The sequence below is a fragment of the Rhineura floridana genome, chromosome 16 (assembly GCF_030035675.1).
Source record: "Rhineura floridana isolate rRhiFlo1 chromosome 16, rRhiFlo1.hap2, whole genome shotgun sequence".
NCBI lineage: Eukaryota > Metazoa > Chordata > Lepidosauria > Squamata > Rhineuridae > Rhineura > Rhineura floridana.
In genome coordinates, this window is record NC_084495.1 from 34510079 (window position 1) to 34532584 (window position 22506).

At 40.9% G+C, this 22506-nt stretch overlaps 2 protein-coding genes across 6 annotated transcripts in view; both read right to left on the minus strand.

The window, feature by feature from the left end:
- Positions 1-465: 465 nt before the first annotated feature.
- On the minus strand, positions 466-17414 carry HTATSF1 (HIV-1 Tat specific factor 1). Its single transcript, XM_061598717.1, has 9 exons — positions 16838-17414; positions 9549-9753; positions 9096-9143; positions 7226-7380; positions 6811-6974; positions 5937-6036; positions 4549-4638; positions 3385-3522; positions 466-2375 (listed from the first exon to the last, which is right to left on the minus strand). Exons 1-9 carry the CDS (start codon positions 17006-17008, stop codon positions 2091-2093), a joined length of 1356 nt encoding a protein of 451 aa, XP_061454701.1. The 5' UTR covers positions 17009-17414; the 3' UTR covers positions 466-2090.
- A 1292-nt stretch (positions 17415-18706) lies between these two features.
- Positions 18707-22506, minus strand: part of TAF1 (TATA-box binding protein associated factor 1) — a 47869-nt gene continuing 44069 nt past the window's right edge. For all 5 annotated transcript variants that reach the window (XM_061598480.1, XM_061598481.1, XM_061598478.1 and 2 more), the window contains 2 exons: positions 20730-20907; positions 18707-19438 (listed from right to left, as the gene is read on the minus strand). In XM_061598480.1, the coding sequence (XP_061454464.1) occupies positions 19219-19438; positions 20730-20907 (398 nt within the window). In that variant the 3' untranslated portion in view covers positions 18707-19218. The remainder of the gene's footprint in view (positions 19439-20729; positions 20908-22506) is intronic.

Consider the following 22506-nt stretch of genomic DNA (forward strand, 5'->3'; position numbering starts at 1 on the left):
ACTCCTGTGTATCCTTTCTCATTTCTGCAACCTAGTTTAGATGAGAAGTCATGTTGTTGCTAGTTTTGTTAAAACAGCTGGAAATCAGAAAATGTTGCTGGTTTTTGGAAATTACTTGGGAGATCTTCCAGTAGATCCTCATCTACCTTCTGCCCATCTCTGGCTTATGTAACCTTATAAGGCATTATATACCTACGACACGATTTTAGTAAATAATTCTACCACCACCTCTATGGTCCCTTTCACACTGTTCTGGGAGTAGGCAGAGTTAAAATTGATTTTTCCTAGGAGCCCTCTGCCTGGCTCTGGAGGTGACCACTCCCAGGAAAGGCTAGAGTTAGCTATAGCATTGGGATGCAAATATAATCTATCATAATTGCAATAGTTTTAAAGGTAAATTTGCACTACATCAAAACACACACAAACTTGACTCACAGAAGTGGTATTCTCATAATGGAACAGCCATTTAAATTCCAGAAATATTTTATTCAAAATTAACTATCACACCAGTTAATAAAATCTAGTGCAGCTAAACTTGCACAAAAAATATTCCCATCTGAATGATCTCATCTGTCTTTATCTCATCCACAATTTCCAAGGACACAAAATAGCACAAGACTATCCTGTACAGGCCTTTACATTCAATTTATGCCACGTCTTTCACTGCTGTGTGTGGAGGAAGCCCTTTAGTAACTGCAATTAGCTTGTCTGGGTGAACAAATATTATCTCAAAATAACTCCAACAACACTAGATTGTTCAGTGTTTGCTCAAATTCCCAGTTTTCAGATGGAAAAGTTTTCCTCTGTTGGCAGCAAGTTCATGAAACCAAACAGTTCAAACGTGATGTAAATTTAATCTATCTTTTTAATTTTTAAAAGCATAATCCTATGTTTCCAAATACAAAACAAGTATGCTAAACACAAAGGGGAAGAGGCTTACGCTGCTCATTCTCATCATACGAGTTCATGGTTTGTGTTTGAACTGAGCTTCAAAACAGTAAAAGTTTTGTTGTTTCTAGTGCGTTTGAGTGAGACGGCTAGTTAAGGATATTGGAAAATAATTTCATATACAACATTTGGAAAGTCGTGCATTTAAAACTAAAACAGAAATGTTTGCTTGTCCTGAATGATTAATATCTGAAAACACACATCTCCCTTTCTTTAGAAATCTGAGCAACAATTTTGAGAGTGAATCTCAAAACAATTTTATTTGTAGAGTCTCCTGTAGTCAAGCCAAATATATAAAAAGAATAGGCTCCATATGCTCATTACCTTTGACAAATAGCAGAAACCAAAATACATCTGAACACAATATGAAAAAATCACACTTCCAACACACAAGCTTTCATCATGTTTCCAATATGAATTAAACAACAAAAACTTAAAAACAAAGATTAGAGATTAAAAACAAAGATTATTTACACATTTTTCCAATTTGTTATCTAACCTCCATCAGGATAAACTCAGAAATGAATGAGGAATTTGAGCCATGAAGAACTTTGCATACCTGGATGGCCCTTTCAGAACATTAAACTTTCTTAATTGCAGTGCGCTAATTATTTTTTCCACTCAGCTATGCATTCAGGGTGCTGACATTGTATCCTCAAATCTGTTATTTTAAAATGAGTAGTATTAGGAAAACCAGTCATCCAAGGAAATACTGACATATCCAAGGAGTGGGGCAGGGAGTAAATTAACAGCAAAAATTGAAAAGCATTCATACCTGTGTATTTCTAAAGTTTGGTGTGCAGTTAATGAGAACTGCAAATTTGTACCTACTTACACTGATGGACTTTGAACAGTGACAAGCAAAGATACAATGTAAGACAACTGGTCAGTTCAGCAGGCCTCTTGGCTACTTATTGACACACACACACACAGCTTGAACAGCAGCAGATATGAATTTTTTTCTTCAAGATCATCATTAAATGCTGCTTTTAATGAAATATCTCAAAAGCACATTGATGACATCTTAATAAGGTAATGCATATATATTCATTTGAATGCTGCCTGCAGTTGCTCCAAAGTACAGGATAACAGAGGTCTAAAGGTTACTCTAAATACATGCTTTCACAAATGAGCTAATGATGTTATGTCTCCACTTCCTCGTCACTGCCTGCCACGCTGCTGTCTGTGGATGCTGTGACATCTTCATTGGAACCTTTGCCATAATCTTCTCCCTCAGCAGCTTCATCCTTTGGACCACCCTCAGATGCACCATTATCTTTAGATGGCTGATCTCCTTCAGGGAGCTGGACACTAGTTTCCGAAGAATCTGCATCCGATGCGGTTTTTGGCATTTCTTTATTGGGGTCACCTAAAAACTCTTGCCAACCCTTCAATCGCTCTTCCCTTTCTCTGGAAGTCTCTTCAACCTGTGTCCACATATGAAAGTAAATATAAATGTTTCAACCAGGAGAGGGGAAAAAAGAGCTTTTTGCTTGCAAGCTTAATCAATACTTTAGAAACCTATCCAAAATCTATGTTCAGTATAATATTTATATTGCAGGAATGCCCCTCAAGTACACCAACCGCACTAAAAACCATAAAAAAACGTTTACTATTTTGATGTACTAACAGTACAAGATGACTTAAGGCTTCTGAAACCTGAAGTGGATTTGTGTATGAGACAGGCTTCTGTTTTTATGTCCTCTGTATACAAAACTTTAAATATTAGATCTAAATTAAAGTGAATCCAACATTAAAAATATGAGGTATAAGCAAGGCCAGATTTTGTTTAAAATACCTGTATCCAGCCTGATTTCACAGCTTAATATGTCTAATAATCTATGTGGTTGTATTAAAAAACTGTAAACATAAACAACCAAAACCAAACTGATTATAATTCAAAATATTGATTTGGATCACACCTAAGTTATATATATATAATCCTATATATTCCGTGGGAGTAAATCCTGCTGTACTCAAGGGGACTTACTTGTGAGTAGACATGCATAGGATTGTGCTTCGAATCACACTGGTTCCACTTAAATCAACTTGAAAAGTTAGTCATGATGACATCTTTAGTCATAAGTGAGCCACACCAAGTGCAATGGGACTTACTTCCAGGTCACGTGTGCACAGGACTGCAACTTAAGTTAAGAGTGGGTTTGATTAATCCAACCCATTCTTAACTGCAACAATCACCTAGGTAGCAGTGTGTCCTTTGGAAACATTTAAAACAAATTATAATAATGAAGTCTCAAATTTCAAATTCTCTCTCGTGATTCTGAATTTGGGAGCCAGAGCTTTTGCCCTGGGCAAGCAGGCAAGAGAGAATGTATCACTTTCTAACCTATAATAAAAATCCTGAAACTGACCTCTACTTCATCCATCACAAATATAACATTAAAAATCTTTCATGAAACTGAAAGCCAGATGCACCTGATAATCTGTTACACCATCCCACGTTTCCACAGAGAGCTGACGTCCACCAAACCATCGCCCGTTGAGTGCCTGTTTGCAGACATCTGCCTCTTCTGCCTCTTTAAACGACACAGAAGCAACACCATCTGGATGCCTCTATAAAATAAACAAAAGAAAACCAAAAGCTATCAAATCCATTCTAGACCTTACACACACTTAAAGATTTTAAAGAACAAGTGGTTTTAAAGGACTACTGGGACTTAAGGAACAACAAGAACACTATAAAAGTACTGTGATGAATCACTTTTAGAAACGCAATGAACTCTGAAATCGTTACAAGATGGCTATCATCATACCCTATTCCTAAATATTTGTGTCAGCCTATCTACTCACAATGGCAATATTACATCAGAATTCTGTAGCAGCTTATTCACATCCGTGCATGGCACCATCTTCACAGGCCATTTGACCATCTAGTAAGTGTGGCACAATGGTTCCCAACTTCCCCCTCATTGGACCACATGAAAATTGCTGAGGGTCTTGGTGGACCACTTAAATAATTTGTCTGCCTGGTGTAGCAATTGTAATGCACTGTGCTAAATGCTGTATGACTTTTATTTTCATTTCTATTGCTGCTTTTATTTCTTGTATGGTATTTTATTGTACTACGATTTGAATTCCATAGAATAAAACACCATATAAGAAATAAACGCAGCAATAAAATAGAATTAGAAATCAGTATAAATATTTAATGTGGACACACTGTGGATCACCTGAATGAAGCTTGTGGACCACAGTTTGGGGAACCCCTTTAGTGTAGGAGACAGAATAATAGACTTTCAGCTGGGGACACCTGTGTTCAACTACAAAGATCTTTGGATGGCTTTGGGCTAGTCATCATCTCTCAGCCTAACCTACCTCGTGTCTGTGAGAATAAAGAGGAGGGGAGAGAAGAACAGAAAACAGACAGGCATCATCCTGAATTCCTTAGGAGGAAGGGTACCATTTATTATTAAAGTAAAGTGGTGTGTTTTAAACCTTTAAACTTATCTGACGGTTGATCTTGATTGCTTCTGAAACAGTTTCTCAAAAAGAGATATGCAAAACATTAATACTAAATACAATTTAAGGATATCTGCTACATACGTCTTAGAACAACTACGACCCAGCAATATTACCTACATCAAATATAATGACTTTCTTCACTTGTCCAAACTTTTCACATTCTGTCCGAAGATCTTCTCTGATCTCATTTAGCACTAAAGGATCCTCCTGCAAAAAGATGCCATTACAAGATTACATTTTACAAGCATTCCTCAACATTGCTTCAGAAACCAGAATTTCCACATGCTGGCTGTAGCAGCCTAAGAAGGAAACAGACTCTAAGCAATCCTGGCCAAACTGTTAATGTGTATTGTTCAAAAAGACTCTCTGATGCTCCAAGCACAAGTTCAAAAGGAAAACATCAAGCTTATCCTTATAATGCAGAAAGCTCTTGGTCAATGTTAATGGAAACTTAAGAGGGCTGCTGTCTTGCTAATGTGACTAAAGGTTGTATCTAATGTTAGTTCTACTCAAGGTAGACACATTAAAATTTGACTTGCCTAACTTAGATCCATCAATTCTAATGGGCCTACTCTGAGCAGAACTTATTTGGATACTATAACATATGTAATTTGCAGCCTCTAATTTCATTTTCATTTAATAGTTGTAAACCACATAGTATAGGCTAAGTATAAACAAAACATATGAATAAAATAAAATATCCTTGTAAAATTTAATTAGAATTAAAAAGATACCTTTAAAAACCGTTAAATTACAGGAGTCAGCATGAAAAAGGCAGTTACATTCTAATACCATAGGACAGACTTAAAATCAGGTTTAAAGGGCAAATTCTGTTGTAAAACTTTGCAGTCATGGCTTGGTTTGTTTTTCAACAAGCCCATTTAGTGCAGACACTGTAAACACTGAGTGGGAATAGGAATTTTGCTTCGACGGGACTGCATTAACTGCAAGTTATACATATTTTAAAAGCCCCTACGTTCATAAAAGTTAGTGGATAGTTACAATTGCATAATACCTTTTCACCAGGACTCTTCTTTGGTCTAGAATGTTATTAACCAACCTCAACCATCAAAACAGGGGACAGAGAAACTGAAGTTGCTGGACATGCAAGCCAAAGTATGCATGACTATAGCCTAAAGATGGAATTGAGGAGGGGCTGTGCAGATTAGACCATGCCTTGTGCAAACAGTTTCAGCACATCAAGCGGAGATGAAGCAGTCATGGCTACTCCCCCTTTAAAAACATGAAAGCCAGCCATTGTAAATTACTTCACCTTCTTTATTCTTGCTTAATATCCATCTTGAATTCTGAATTCTGGTGAACTGTATTTTTCAGTTGGTCCTAAAGGGCACATGCTACAGTTGCCGTTTCGATTTTTTCCTAGCGGGCCAACATGGCTACCTGCACTTGTCATGCACAAAAGACTCTGCCTTCCCAAATTTTGTGATTTACTCAGATAATACCATTTATATTACATAGCATGGGGAGAATGCATGCTTTCTTACCTCAAAATCTTTTGGGTGGAACATGTTCCTGATAATGATAACACGCTCATGCCGCAGTCGAAGTGTCCCGTCTTTCTTCTCTGGCCTCCAATCCAGCAGTCTAATGAAATGAAGCAATAGTAAAGAGGTTGGGGCTGATCTCTTCAGTTTCTAAAAGTGTTTGTTAGAGAAAAACATTAAATTTGACATTTCTTAAATCAAGGTTTCAGTACTGGCAGTTATTTCGTTCCAAATAATGAAGCTAGTCTTCTAGCAACATAAATCTGAAAAGTTATTGGTAAACCACCTATGTTGTAAGCTTTTGGCACCATAACTAAGGCTGCGATCCCATACCCACTTACCTCGGAATAAGCCCCACTGAACTCAACAGTGTTTACTTCTGGGTAAACTGCATAGCATTGCACCTTCAGCACATACTTAGTTAGAAACCAGCCCCTTGTGAAATTTGGAGCGGCTTTTAAGATCAAGCTATCAGGCAGCTGCTGTAAATACTGCAGTAAAAATATCACACAACTACTAAATATAAAAACGAGCCTGGGGATAGCTTCTATAGACAGTAAACTCAACATTTTTTCTCTTTTTATAATGTTTTTTAAAGACTTATTTTTGTGATACGTTTACCACCCTGGGCTCCTTTGGGAGGAAGGGCAGGATATAAATTGAATAAATAAATAGGAATTAACAAAATATTCTGAAGTATGTAAAACACAAAAGGAATCAGGTAGAAAGGCAAACTGCAAGATGCACCAAACAGTTTTAGAAACTATTTTTTGCTGGTTTTAATGACGGATTTCTTTTAGACTTCAAGATTTAGCCTGTATATCTCCACACAGTACTGTAAAAGCTAACATTATTTATAAAAATAAGTACACACTTTTGTTGTTGAGACATCTTCTTCTTGTAGTCTTTGCATTTTTTCTTCTTCTTGGTGGCATCATACTCCCCCTTCAGTTGAAACTGTGCAACTTCCACATGCAATTTGTAGCCTCTAATTTCATTTTCATCTAATAGTTTTAATGCAAGTTCAACAGATTCTCTCTATTAAAAAAAGTAAAAGAAGTAATTCAGATTTCAAAACTCTACCTTCCATTTAAAACAACAAAATCTGGCTTGCACAGAGGTTACATTGATAAACAAAAAATATGTTTACTATAATAAGCTACTTTGAAGTCCCAGTAACTGTTCAAAAAATAAAATTCAAAGTAACAAAGAGACAAAAAAAAGATCTGTATATTTATAACAAAGGTTTTAAGCATCATCATGAAATTTAACTGAATCATACAACTGACCTTTAAGTAACAACAGAGCCCGTCTCCTTTAAGATTGCCTTCTTTGTCTTTGTAGAGTTTAATTTTAGGCTCCTCTGTTTGAGGATCACGCATAACAATACCACACTTTGACATAACCTGTACAAACTCATCTTTCGTAATGTCTGGTGGTAAACCTGGAGAAATAAATTCAAACATATACAAATGCAAGTACACGTGTCAATGCCACGAATTCAATTTGTACAGAAGAATCAAATAGAGGATTCTAATATGTCACAAAGTTCCCTGGTGCTCCTTTGTATCACTCCAAACTTCCCAACTCACCCTCTTTTTGGCATGATCTCCTGGCTTTTGGACTCAGGAAAAGGCTGGCACATCCCATCGTATGCGTCCAGCAGTAGCACTGGAATGCTCAAACATAGATCTCTTGCACTAGAAAAACAATCTCAGGGCTTCTAAAGTAGGTACCCACATGTCAGACTTTTAACACACACTTTATGCTCTGCACAGCAAAAGCTTCATTCGCTGGGCCAGTTTGGGGTATGTGCACAAATCCTACTACAGGGAATTGTATTAAAGACAGCAGGTGTGGATTCAGGGAGGTCAAGAAGACAGAGCCTCCTCTCACTCCGTTTGTCTTTTCTAGGGTTGTGACTTGATGATCCGAACCTGGAAGAGGTAAGTCTTCCGGAATGAATCAATGGGAAGCAGCTGGACCTTCCAAACTGTGGCACCAACTCTGCTCTGGCATAATCAGGTGCAGACAGGAAGGGGCAGCAGCTGCACAGAGGGCGAAAAGGACAGGCCAATAGTCAGAGTCTTTGTTTTTGCTCACAAAAGTTTTTGTGGACAACCGACACAAGCTAGAGTCCTACCTCAGGGCTGCAGATCTGAAGGGAGTCTCACACTGGCCTCAGCCCCAACTGGGAGACCCAGAGGGAAGCTGCACCCCCTATTTCCCAAGAAGAACATTATGGCAAGGTGGAGATCCACCTGGCCCCATCCAACAGCAAGCAAAGGATAGCTGCTCCAGTGGTTGCTTTCCTCTTATCCCTCCACTCCTTTATATTATTTTATATTGCTTTATATACTGCTTTATATTCCAACAGAAATCTGCTAGAGTGTAAGCTTGTAGGCAAGAACTGCGCTTTACAAAAGTTAAATAATGACAGGCAACAACAGTAGGGAAGGGCCACAACTCACACCCTCTGCATGCAGAAGATCCCAGGTTCAACCCCTGGCATCCCCAGGTAGGGCTCAGAGAAAGACTCTTGCCTGAATCCCTGGAGGGCCACTATCAGTGTAGTCAATGTTTTGCTACATGGTTCAATGGTCTGATTGTTATAAGGCAGCTTTCTAACTAGGAAGAGATGAGCTTCCCTGAAGGAGATTTGTTAGCAATTGCTGGTCCCAATCATCTAAGACCAGCAGCATTCCATTCCTTGCTAAACAGACACAAGCTGGCTGTCAATTAGTTTAGCAGAAAGACCACGGGGAAGGTAGGAGACTGGCAAAACTATTACAAAATTCACATATTATACCATAAAATGTTTTTTTGTATTTTATGTACATTTCATATGTGCAGAACTCAGTTTTTAATAGGCAATTTTGTTGTTTGCATTCTCTTATGATTCCTCCAATGAGATTATTTTTGCCTCCATTCCAGCCAGCTAAACTTTACTAAAATCAGCAATAAAACTCAACCGTTTCCCTCTTATTCAAATTCCAGGAAGGATTTGTTTAACTGTAAAGGTTTTACATAATCGTCAAAAGTGAAACATATTTATAAGAGTATATTCAGATGCTTCTATCTTCCAAACCACAGAGTTTTACTTTCATGTTTCCTAACAAATCTTCAGCAACGTGCAAATACCAAAAGGTTGTTCCTTACCTGTCACATATACATTTGTGTTTCTCTGTTCTTCAACATGAAACCATCCTAAAGAGCAGATCATGATTAAATTAGTTATGTTGCAGTTCTAAACCAGCACGAGACCATAGAAATTCACATGAGACCACAGAGAACCATTGCCATCAGAGCAGATAATACAGGGCTAGACAGACAAATAGTCTGACTTGGCCTAAGGCAGCTTCCTATATTCACATTTATCCAGGTTTAATAGAGATCACAAATCAGTAAAAGTTGTCTGTCGTTTGATCCTTTAAAATTAAGACTTTCAGAATAGATTAAGTAGTCATTTCTGAATGGTTATAAGAACATTCAGTACGAAGGTGCATGCAACATTGCCACGGAAGCTCTTAAATGCTTAACTCCATAGAAATTGACATTATTTCTTCTTGAGCAGCAGACTACTTCTAAGTGAAGCACAACGGAGCCCCTTGCCTGGTTCAGGTTTTCTTTTCTCTCCTTTTTGTTTAGGATCTGTTGGCTGTGATGCTTTTGGCTCAGTTGGTTGTTGGATCTTGGTTGCCTTTGAATCCATAGAAGATTTAGATCCAGTTTTTGCATTAGATGTGGATGAATTCTCTGAACTTTCAGTGGGAAAGCCATAATTAGCATGGTATGTTGCCAGGAAATCTTCAGTGACCTAAAAGAGAATTCGGAGTGTCAGTCTAGACAAATAAGGGATTTAGTCTGAGTTACCCTATGTAATAATCCACCTATCTAAGGCAAGCCACTGAAACAAATAACACAGACTGTATTTAAAATTATGAGGTAGAGGCCTTTCATAATGGCACTGCACGTTATAGGCATTCTAGTAGGACAGACATGCCCTCTTTATAGTAGCCTGGCCCAAACTGGTGCCCTCCAGCTGTTTTGGGCTACAATTCCCATCAGTCTTAGCCAGCACAGAAGACTGTTTTACAAAGTATAAGGAAGCTGCTGTAGCTATATCTATAAATGGTATAAATGTCATTTTGTGAATCACAGCAGCTGTGCATATCCCTGAGATCAAGTCCTCAATTATTTATATTTATCCTTAATGAACAAGTTTCTGGTAATGTTAGCTCTCCATGCCCTTTTGAGGAGGCAACTGTAAAACTTACGAGATAATACTACTGAAAGAAACTAGGGTGTTTTCAGGAGTGATTGCTTAAAAATGATGAAGCGGCAGAACAGCATGACCTGCATTTGCCAGCTTACTCTTTCAGGATAGGATGTTTGCACTGGACCTGGATTCCAATTTCAGACCATGAGTAAATATTATTGGGTGGCTTGAATTCCGTAAACAAGCCACTACCTCACAAAATGGGAATGATGTGACCTTCCTAACAGAGTTGCACAGATAAGATACAACAGAGGTAATAAAATGTAGAACAGTCGAATGAGATAAAAAAGAATTCTGTCCCAGGATCACTAACCACTTCCATTAAAGATGGAACTTAGCTGTCAGGCAGGCAACGACATAACATTGAATACTGTACTGAAGCAAATTATTCCTACAGCATTGAAGAAGGAAATCTAGGAAGAATAAGCTCAAAACTTAAGGGGCAGACCAGAAGCAGACCATCAAGCTCTAACATTATTATACATAGTTGTCCATCAATAAGCATCCCTTAGGGCCTAGGCTGCTTGCAGAAAAATATAGAACACACAGCATACCATAATATTTTTTTAAAAACCAACAATAAAAGACAGGGAAAAAACTTCCCAGCATAGCAGCAGCATAAAATAATTTACAGCCTGGATTTAGAACAGGGTTTAAAAAATCTCCGATGAATAAAAGTGCCTTGGTCTATTGCTTGGTGTTGACAGGAATGGCAATGTTCACTTTTTTGTTAATAGGTGTCTCTTTTAACTTTCCATTGTTATTATGGACTGCCCTAAGCAGGGATTTATTTATTTATTTTATTTATGGATAAAATGGATTTGTTCACCCTGGCAAGTGTTGCTTCCCTCTTGGACAAGCTTGATGACACCCTCCCCTTTTCTGCTAAGCACAGAGGTACAGCATAATCTGGAACAATCTCCCTGCCTAGAGGTTGAAAGGGGGGGGGGGGCAGGGAGAAATGATGCCTGACCTGCGCATTCTTTTGCAGATACTCCACTGTCTCTGAAGTTCAATATGACAATAAAGACAAAGCCCCCAACCATTCCTCAAGCCAGGGGAGGGTCACGGTCAAGGCAATCATAAATTTGGAATGGCTGCTAAGATCAGCCAAAATTTGTAGATCTAAATATTTACACAGTGGAAGAGAATTGGTTTTATTTTTCATCTTGAAGCTGCTGATGTGCTACACGAGCATGTATGGGTTGATGGAGGCTTACTAGAGACTCATAACAACAATATCATTTCTTATACACTTTCTGTAATTGTTCATCATAGCATTTCTTTTTATTATAATCATTTTATCTTTTTATAATCTGCCTTTTAGGACAACTCCTTACAAAAGTTCAAAAGGGCAATTTGGCATTATTTAATGCAGAAGTGGCTCACCTGTGGCCCTCTAGATGTTGCAGGTCTCCAGCTCCCATCACCCCAAGCACTGGCCATGTTGATTAGGGCTGATGGGAATTGCAATTCAGTAACACCTAGAGGGCCACAGATTAGCCACCCCAGCATCATGCAATACTGTTTCCTTATAGGTTACCATATCATAGAGATCAGCGGTTCCCAAACTTCTTTCCTCTATGGACCACTGGAAAATTGTTGAGCATCTTGGTGGGTCATTCAATGATTTTTCTGCCTGCCATAGTAATTGTACAGCACCATGCTAGATGCTGTATGATTTTTAATTGAACATAAGAACATAAGAACGTAAGAAGAGCCTGCTGGATCAGGCCAGTGGCCCATCTAGTCCAGCATCCTGTTCTCACAGTGGCCAACCAGGTGCCTGGGGGAAGCCCGCAAGCAGGACCCGAGTGCAAGAACACTCTCCCCTCCTGAGGCTTCCGGCAACTGGTTTTCAGAAGCATGCTGCCTCTGACTAGGGTGGCACAGCACAGCCATCACGGCTAGTAGCCATTGATAGCCCTGTCCTCCATGAATTTGTCTAATCTTCTTTTAAAGCCATCCAAGCTGGTGGCCATTACTGCATCTTGTGGGAGCAAATTCCATAGTTTAACTATGCGCTGAGTACAGAAGTACTTCCTTTTGTCTGTCCTGAATCTTCCAACATTCAGCTTCTTTGAATGTCCTCGAGTTCTAGTATTATGAGAGAGGGAGAAGAACTTTTCTCTATCCACTTTCTCAAGGCCATGCATAATTTTATACACTTCTATCATGTCTCCTCTGACCCGCCTTTTCTCTAAACTAAAAAGCCCCAAATGCTGCAACCTTTCCTCATAAGGGAGTCGCTCCATCCCCTTGATCATTCTGGTTGCCCTCTTCTGAACCTTTTCCAACTCTAGAATATCCTTTTTGAGATGAGGCGACCAGAACTGTACACAGTATTCCAAATGCGGCCGCACCATAGATTTATACAATGGCATTATGGTATCGGCTGTTTTATTTTCAATACTTTTCCTAATTATCGCTAGCATGGAATTTGCCTTTTTCACAGCTGCCGCACACTGGGTCGACATTTTCATCGTGCTGTCCACTACAACCCCGAGGTCTCTCTCCTGGTCAGTCACCGCCAGTTCAGACCCCATGAGCGTATATGTGAAATTCAGATTTTTTGCTCCAATATGCATAATTTTACACTTGTTTATATTGAATTGCATTTGCCATTTTTCTGCCCATTCACTCAGTTTGGAGAGGTCTTTTTGGAGCTCTTCGCAATCCCTTTTTGTTTTAACAACCCTGAACAATTTAGTGTCATCAGCAAACTTGGCCACTTCACTGCTCACTCCTAATTCTAGGTCATTAATGAACAAGTTGAAAAGTACAGGTCCCAATACCGATCCCTGAGGGACTCAACTTTCTACAGCCCTCCATTGGGAGAACTGTCCGTTTATTCCTACTCTCTGCTTTCTGCTTCTTAACCAATTTCTTATCCACAAGAGGACCTCTCCTCTTATTCCATGACGGCTAAGCTTCCTCAGAAGTCTTTGGTGAGGTACCATGTCAAACGCTTTTTGAAAGTCTAAGTACACTATGTCCACTGGATCACCTCGATCTATATGCTTGTTGACACTCTCAAAGAATTCTAATAGGTTACTGAGACAGGACTTTCCCTTGCAGAAGCCATGCTGGCTCTGCTTCAGCAAGGCTTGTTCTTCTATGTGCTTAGTTAATCTAGCTTTAATAATACTTTCTACCAGTTTTCCAGGGACAGAAGTTAAGCTAACTGGCCTGTAATTTCCAGGATCCCCTCTGGATCCCTTTTTGAAGATTGGCGTTACATTTGCCACTTTCCAGTCCTCAGGCACAGAGGAGGACCCAAGGGACAAGTTACATATTTTAGTTAGCAGATCAGCAATTTCACATTTGAGTTCTTTGAGAACTCTCGGGTGGATGCCATCCGGGCCCGGTGATTTCTCAGTTTTTATATTGTCCATTAAGCTTAGAACTTCCTCTCTCGTTACCACTATTTGTCTCAGTTCCTCAGAATCCCTTCCTGCAAATGTTAGTTCAGGTTCAGGGATCTGCCCTATATCTTCCACTGTGAAGATAGATGCAAAGAATTCATTTAGCTTCTCTGCAATCTCCTTATCGTTCTTTAGTATACCTTTGACTCCCTTATCATCCAAGGGTCCAATTGTCTCCCTAGATGGTCTCCTGCTTTGAATGTATTTATAGAATTTTTTGTTGTTGGTTTTTATGTTCTTAGCAATGTGCTCCTCAAATTCTTTTTTAGCATCCCTTATTGTCTTCTTGCATTTCTTTTGCCAGAGTTTGTGTTCTTTTTTATTTTCTTCATTTGGACAAGACTTCCATTTTTTGAAGGAAGACTTTTTGCCTCTAAGAGCTTCCTTGACTTTGCTCGTTAACCATGCTGGCATCTTCTTGGCCCTGGCGGTACCTTTTCTGATCTGCGGTATGCACTCCAGTTGAGCTTCTAATATAGTGTTTTTAAACAACTTCCAAGCATTTTCGAGTGATGTGACCCTCTGGACTTTGTTTTTCAGCTTTCTTTTTACCAATCCCCTCATTTTTGTGAAGTTTCCTCTTTTGAAGTCAAATGTGACCGTGTTGGATTTTCTTGGCAATTGGCCAGTTACATGTATGTTTAATTTAATAGCACTGTGGTCACTGCTCCCAATCGGTTCAACAACACTTACATCTCGCACCAGGTCCCGGTCCCCACTGAGGATTAAGTCCAGGGTTGCCGTCCCTCTGGTCGGTTCCATGACCAACTGGTCTAGGGAATAGTCATTTAGAATATCTAGAAACTTTGCTTCTTTGTCATGACTGGAACACATATGCAGCCAGTCTATATCCGGGTAGTTGAAGTCACCCATTACTACCACATTTCCTAGTTTGGATGCTTCCTCAATTTCATATCTCATCTCAAGGTCTCCCTGAGCATTCTGATCAGGGGGACGATAGATCGTTCCCAGTATTAAGTCCCTCCTGGGGCATGGTATCACCACCCACAACGATTCTGTGGAGGAGTCTGCCTCTTTTGGGGTTTTGAGCTTGCTGGATTCAATGCCTTCTTTCACGTATAGAGCGACTCCGCCACCAATACGTCCTGCCCTGTCCTTCCGATATAGTTTATATCCAGGGATAACCGTATCCCACTGGTTTTCTCCATTCCACCAGGTCTCCATTATGCTCACTATATCAATGCTCTCCTCTAAGACCAAGCACTCCAGTTCTCCCATCTTGGTTTGCAGGCTCCTAGCATTAGTGTACAGGCACTTGTAAGCAGTGTCTCTCTTCAAGTGTCTTTGACACTTGTGGTTAGGCCTGTGGTAATTTTGCTCTTCTGAATTTATATCCTGTGCCCCTGCTCTCACAATGCCTACTTCTAGGCCTACCCCTTTTAAAATTTCATCATTTCTTTCGTTTTTATCCCAGGGGGGAGGTTTATTCCGAACCGGACCTTTCTCAGCTCCTGTCGGGTGGAATTGTAGTTTTATTGCTTCTGTTATGTTTATGTTTTATATGTTATATATTATTGCATTACAATTTGAATTCCACAGAGTCCAGGAAATGGGAAGACAGCCTGTTCTGGATGGGGTTGCACTCCCCTGGAAGGAGCAGGTTTGTCGCTTGGGGTACTCCTTGATCCAGCACTGTCACTGGAGGCTCAGGAGACCTGGGTGGCTAGAAGTGCCTATTTCCAGCTCCAGCTGGTTTGCCAGCTATGGCCCCTTTTGGACAGAGATGACATAGCCACACTACTCCATGCTTTGGTAACTTCCAGACTGGATCATTGCAATGTGTTCTAAATGGGGTTGCCTTGAAGATGACTCAATTTTTAACTGGTTCAAAATACAGCAGCCAGATTACTGGCTGGGGTTCCTTTTAGAACTCATATAACCCCTGTTCTTAAACAGTTGCATTGGTTGCCAGTTTGTTTCCAGGCCCAATTGAAGGTGCTCATGTTAGTGTTTAAAGCCCTAAACAATTTAGGCCCTAATATCTCAGAGACAATCCCTACAGACCCTCTCGTGTGTTAAGCTGAGCAAGGGGGGCCTTCTTGGTAGTTCGGCCACTCTCAGAAGTTCAGGGGATGTTGTCCTGGGAGAGGGCATTCTCTGTAGCAGCCCCTAAGATGTGGAACTCCCTCTCCACAGAGGTGCGACTGGCACTTTCACTATACAGTTTTCAGTGAATGCTAAAGACACACCTCTTTATCTTGGCCTTCAGCTCCTGAGATGTATGTTTTCAGAGTCCACCCTATTCTTGCAATTGAAATGTGTTTTAATTCTTTTTAATATTGTATTCAGATTTTGTAACATGCCCTGGCACCTACTGGTGAAGGGCAGGCAAATGATACTAATAATAACATACAACAAGTAACAAATAAATGCAGCAATAAAAATCAGTATCAGTGTTTAACACAACAGATGTGCCATCTCCTGTCTTCTATCGCAAATCTACAGGTACACCAAGGACCAACTGAATGAAGCTCAAGGACCACTGGCAGTCCATGGAGAACACTTGATGTGGATTATATGAGCATTAAAAAGCTTTCCCCCCCATTTATTCATGTAAACATTTCTATGGCATGCTTTAGAATGATTAATATTAACGCACTCCTATTAATATTTACAGTAGGATCACTCATCTTTCTCTTCCATCCCCATTATTTTTCTTCCTTTTACATTGTGCCTATTTAGAATGTAAACCTGCTGACATATCTTTTGACATTTGTACAGCGCTTAGAAAATTTCGGCTGCTTTGTAAGTTAACAACAATAAAGTTATTTAACTATTAAGGCTGCAATCCAAGACATTCTTACTTGGAACCCAATGGAGCTTAGTTCTGAGTAGACATGTATTGAACTGCACTGTATCTCCAGACATAAATGATCCCAGTCTGTGTCTGTATTGGGATTACTTTTTAAGATGTTTTTAAAGCTTTCTTAAAAAGATGTTTTTAAATATGTTTTGTTTCAATTCGTTTTTAAATGTTTTGTTGTGACAGGCATTGAAGTCTTTTGCTTTTAAGATATTTTAGAGTGCTTTTAGTGTTTTTGTTTGACAATATAAATTTAACTAAAAATAACAATAACAAACATGGACTAATATAGCAATAAAGTATGCGACATAACACAACAACAACAACTCCTCCGCCCAGAAAATGACGTGAGCTGGACCCCTCCCCTCCCCACCTTCGGGAACCAGGCCTTCTTGTCGCGGTCCCACTCGTACTGCGTCCCGTCGGCCGAGTCCGTGTACGTGAAAGGTTCTTCGCCGCCTTCGTCTTCCTTCTTGCTGTAGAGCTCCTGCAGCCGCAGCTGCTGGTAAAATTCCTCATTCCGGTCCGAGCCGCCAATACTCATGATGCCCTCGGAGCCCAGGCTGACAGGACAGGGCACAGGGCAGAAACACGAAACGCCTCAGCGCTCCACACCAGGCCGCGCCTCAGCCTCCTCCCTTCTCCAGGCGCCGGACCGGACGAAGCCGCCACTCTCAGGGCGCATGCGTGCACGCAGAGTCCTCGCCAGGCGACGCCTGTTGTGCGCAGGCGTTGTCCCGCCCGTTCCTCCTCTCCTCCCCTTCGGTTTCACTGTGGGAACGTGTTTCGCTGTTTCTTTATCCCGTTTTCTCCTCCCCCACCTCCAGCGCGCTAGTGTTCGGACAGTCCGTATTAAAAATAAACACAGTGTTTGGGCTCAACGCTTTCCCGCTTTCTTCTCATCCCATACCAGGAAAAAGTTCGTCGCAGGCAATTTTCTCACACGGGTGGGGTAAGAGAGGCGAACTGCGCGTGCGTAAATAATGATAATAAGCACTTGCCATCAGCACACGCGCAGAAATCCTCTCTTCCACCCTTTTTATTTTTTTTAAGTGATTATGAGACTTGATAATTTATTACTATGAAGTTATACGTAGGATGAACACCAGTTTTCTCTGTCGTTCATTCTCACAAGCCTTGCTGCGCAAGAGCGGAAGTCAATACTGAAAGGGGAAAGAGGGAGCCACGTGATATTTTTTAAAAAGCACCCAATAAATAGCAAGATCGTGCGAGCCAATGAAAAGCCGCCTTTATCCAAAGGGTGTTGGCCTTGCTTCGCCATTAAACAATAGCAGCAATAGAAGAACGGGTGGACGACAGGGCGGGGGACCTTGGTGCGCATGCTCAGGGCTACTCCCCCTCTCTCTTCCCCCCCCCCGCTCCCGTCTATTTAAGAGGGCTTCCCCTCTTTTTTAAAATTGAGGAGCCCAGGATAGTAAAGAAAAACACTCCAAGGCATATTAAAAACAGACTTTAAAATATATTAAAACAAAACATCTTTCTTAAAAAAAGTTTTTAAAACATCTTAAAAAGCAATGCCAGCACAGACACAGACTGGGATAAAGGTTTCTACTTAAAAGGCTGGTTGAAAAAGGATGGTCTTTGGTAGGCGCTGAAAAGATAACAGAGATGGTGCCTGTCTAATATTTAAGGGGAGGGAATTCCAAAGGGTAGGTGCCACAAATAAATGCCTTTAGTCAGGCCAACCAGAATGTCACAAAATAGTGTGCAAGCTTTCGAGTTCTCTAGAACTCTTCATCTGCCTAGATGGTAAAATAAGGTAGGGTGGAGAAAGAAAAAAAAACCTTGGCTGATGATTGGGGGCAGGAGCTCCTGGATAATTTTGGTTGCTCTTTTCTGCTCTTTGCTCTGCAAGTAAACCCCACTGGGCCTTACTTCTAAGTCAACATACATTGGATCATGCTGTAAATCAATTTTGACTTCTCTAAGGATACAAAGCAACAGTCTAGCTTGCATGTCTGGATAAATGAAGACCCAGTAGCTCAGCAACTCGACCAATTACAGTAGAAAGCGTAGATGACCAGGGCTTCACCACTCTCTGTCATCCCGCCCCCCGAAATCAAGTGCCTATCTTTCCACCAAAAGCACCCTTCCCTGAACACACCCATTCTCCCTCTGTGTTGATAAGGGTGGAGTAAGGGTAGATAATAGCCTGCAAGGGGCTGTGGGATCTGCAGTTGTTAAGCTATGGCCTTTTTTACAATCTAAAACAACACACCAATCTTTGCAAAGATTTATTCAGACTTTGGTCAAGTGTTCCTAAGCTGTAAACAAAGCATGTGAGCTATAACATTTTTGCTTGGAAGCAAAAAGCCTTTATAGCCAAGGATGTGCGGATTAAGGGAGAGGGGACCAAGTCAGCCTTTTAAACTCCAAAGTTTGCAACATTTTCAAATATGCCAGGGAGAGACAACACAAATTATATCATAAATACACAGCAGCTGCATTTACTGGCAAAATGGGATCTTTAGCAGAAGTCATTCTGTGGAAAAAACATCTTTCAGTTAATAACAACTTTTAATATATATATATGTACAAACACACATGCGCACCACACACACACACACACACACACACACATATACACACAATATAGATTTTTTTTAAAAATGAAGCAACAGGTGTCTTTCACAACAGCATAGATTGCCTTGTCCCATATTTCAGTAGAGAACAATGGAAAATCTATACATTGGGTCCAGGGTGCAATCTTAGCATTCCTTCCAGGAAAGTTTCTTATTCATCTGAATCCAGATCGCTGTCTCCTGCAATGGAATGGAAGTCCTCGCTATCTTCCTCATCCTCTGACAGATGAACTTGACTTAACACACTAGGACCGCACCGTTGTTCCTCCTCTTCTTCCTCTTCCTCCTCTGAGATTTCATAACCTCCAATGCTGCTGAAGCTAGTATCTCGTGTATTGGACTTTGGATCTGGTTCCTCATAGCTACCATAACTAGAAAAGAAAGGTAACATTATGATGTCATTATTTATCATCTGTACCGAGGCACTTTACAGAAGAGAAAGAATATAGAGAAGGAAAACACAAAAGCGTGACACATCACAAATGCTGATGAGCACTCACTTAGTGCTTTCTGCACATTTTTAGCATCAAAAGTGCATCTGTTTCTGATCTGTTAAGAACATAAGAGCCTGTTGGATCAGGCCAAAGGCTAATCTTGTCCAGCACTCTGTTCTCACAGTGGCCAACCAGATGTCCCAGTGGAAAGTCTGAAAGGAGAAGCTGAAGGCAACAGCACTCTTCCCGCCTGCAGTTCCCAGCAACTACTATTCAGAGGCACTCTGGCTCTGAAAGTGGAACATAGCCATTGTGGCTAGTAGACATTGCTAGCCTTTCACTCCATGAATCCGTGTAATCCTTTTTTAAAACCACAGAAATTGGTGGCCAATACTGCCTCTTATTTGTGCACCATCCTTTGAGCTGTGCCTCTGGCACAGCAATACCACCGCAAACCTATCACTCCGACTGCAACATCTGGAGATGGGATTGCTGTGCTGCATGTGTGACACAAGTGTTGCAGGCGGAACCAAATACAAATGGTGTCAAAAGACTGAACTCCGCTGCACCATTTTTAAAAAAAGATTTTTAGAATCAGAAGAAACCTTTCATAAACAATGCTCAAAGGCAATTGAAACAACAACGCTTGGGTTTAATCCTACATGGCAACATCAGCACTCTGTCCTTGAGACATATGTGGACTGCCACACTTTCTATTTTTATGTATGCTTACGAACTACTAAAACTAAATTTTAAAAGAAAATGGGAGTCTGATCCTAAACACTACTAGGGCTATAAATCACATGTGCAAAGACACCAGGATTGCTCCTGGGAGTTACTACTAAAGGACTGTTCTTATTTTTTTTGGTTTCTCTTTGGTGATGTTACATATCTATAGACAATATCATGGCGAGAGAGGAATATTACAAACTGTTTTAGCTGCTGTGTTTATGCAGATTGTCGTTTTTTTGCCGGGCTTCTACTTGTTATTTCTTTTTTGGATTTGGAGTTTAATTGTGAATTGTATTTTGTATTTTCTTGTTTCTGTAAACCACCCAGAGAACTTGGTTGGATGGGAGGAATAAAAATGTAAGAAGTAAGCAGAAGAGCAGTGAGAATCATAAGCATAAGAAAGGAGGTTCTCCTTAAAGCCAGTTGTGACATGCCATTGGATTTGGCTTTAACTACAGTCCACAGTGGCTCCAACAGCACAGATGTCTATGGTTACCTGGCATTGCTGTCTTCCATGGCATGTGAAGTCTCCCCTCCAGCTCCTTCGTAGGACATCATGCTCTCTTCATTCTCCATGCCCATTCGCGTATTCTCTTGAAGAATATGAAGCTGTTTGGGTCTCATTGCACTGGACTCCACGTCTGAATCACTCCCGCTTTCACTGAGCTGAATAGCTATGTATGTAAGAGGACAGAAAAGGGTTAGCCAAGATGCAATGACTTGAACATGTTCTCGCCCCTCGGCCATTGCAGATGGCTCCAAGGATGTTGATCACCCAAGTAGCATCTCAATACTTAATCGTTCTTCACAAGCTGGCTAAGCTGCAGTTGCACAAAACAAGTCATCAAAAGCCTTTTGCATCTCATCGGAGTCAATCACTGCCAGAGGTATTGTCAAATGTTGAAAAAGGAGTGGGAAAACCTTTTCAGCCTGTTAACTCCATTACCTCAAGGGCAACCTTCTGGAGGCGGCATCCTATCAACGGCTACTAACTTATCAAGAATATCAGTGGCTACTAACCCTGATGGATATGTTCTACCTCTGCTATCAGAGGCAGCATGCTTCTGAGTACCAGCTGCTGGAAACCACAGGAGGAGAGAGTGCTCTTGCACTCAGGCCCAGTTTGTGGGTTTCCCATTGTGGCATCTGCTTGACCACTGTGAGAACAGGATGCTGGACTAGAAGGGCCACTGGCCTGATCCAGCAGGCCCTTCTTATGCCAATGGTGGGTTAAGCCAGAGGCAAAAATGGGGGGTGGGGAGCAAAAAGTGCGACACTTACTTTTATACAGTAGGCTACATTCCAAGCACACAAAAGTCTGAGATTTCAACATACACCCAGACACCTCTCCCTATCATCCACCCAGGCATGCAAGAGGCATTGTCACAGTTCGGACACATTCAAGCCAGGAAAAAGCTGTCAAAAAGGGGACAGAGCCAAGCCATAAAGCATAGCCTTTGGATAGGGAGCATGGATTGGGAAGGAGTATGGCCTGAGAAGAGCCCCGAGGGCCAGACAGAGAGTCTAGAGGGCCACATTTGGCCCCTGAGCCTGAAGCTCCCCACCCTTTTGCTAAAGAGTGATCAAGAGGAGCAGAAATATTAACAAATGGAAAATAGATCATAAATAATTTTTAATCAGTCTATCAAATGAGTTTTGGATTTCTCTGTAATAAACATGCTGGCTTTGTTACCCTAGAATTGATCACATTTCAGGAATGGTCCAGTGTAACTATTCTGCTCTTTCTTCAGTTCACATGTACTATCTTTTTGTCCTGTCATTTGCATCCTCAGGTCTTCATTGCTCAAAATGTAACGGCGGTGCCTCTCCTAAATTCATTGGCTCTAGTGCTGGAGCAGGAAACTTTTAAGTCAAGGCTTTGATTCCCTGGTTCAGGTGCAGAGCCAAAGCCAAAAGTTATTTTTTGGGGGGGGACCACTCCATTCACACACATCCATCCATACAGCCCCCCTGCATTCATCCACACACACCCTTGCACACTCACTCTCCCCATCCACACTTAATAATTTAAGCTACTATCCCCCTTATCTTTCCTCTCCCCACCCGTCACCCCTTCCACCATATGACATTCGGTCAAAGGTCCCATTCGTGAGCTTTTTTCTAAGCGTCGCCATGCACAGGGCACGACCGGGGAGACCAGGGTTCGAATCCCCACGCAGCCATGAAGCTCACTGGGTGACCTTGGGCCAGTCACTGCCTCTCAGCCTCAGAGGGAGGCAATGGTAAACCCCCTCTGAATACCGCTTACCATG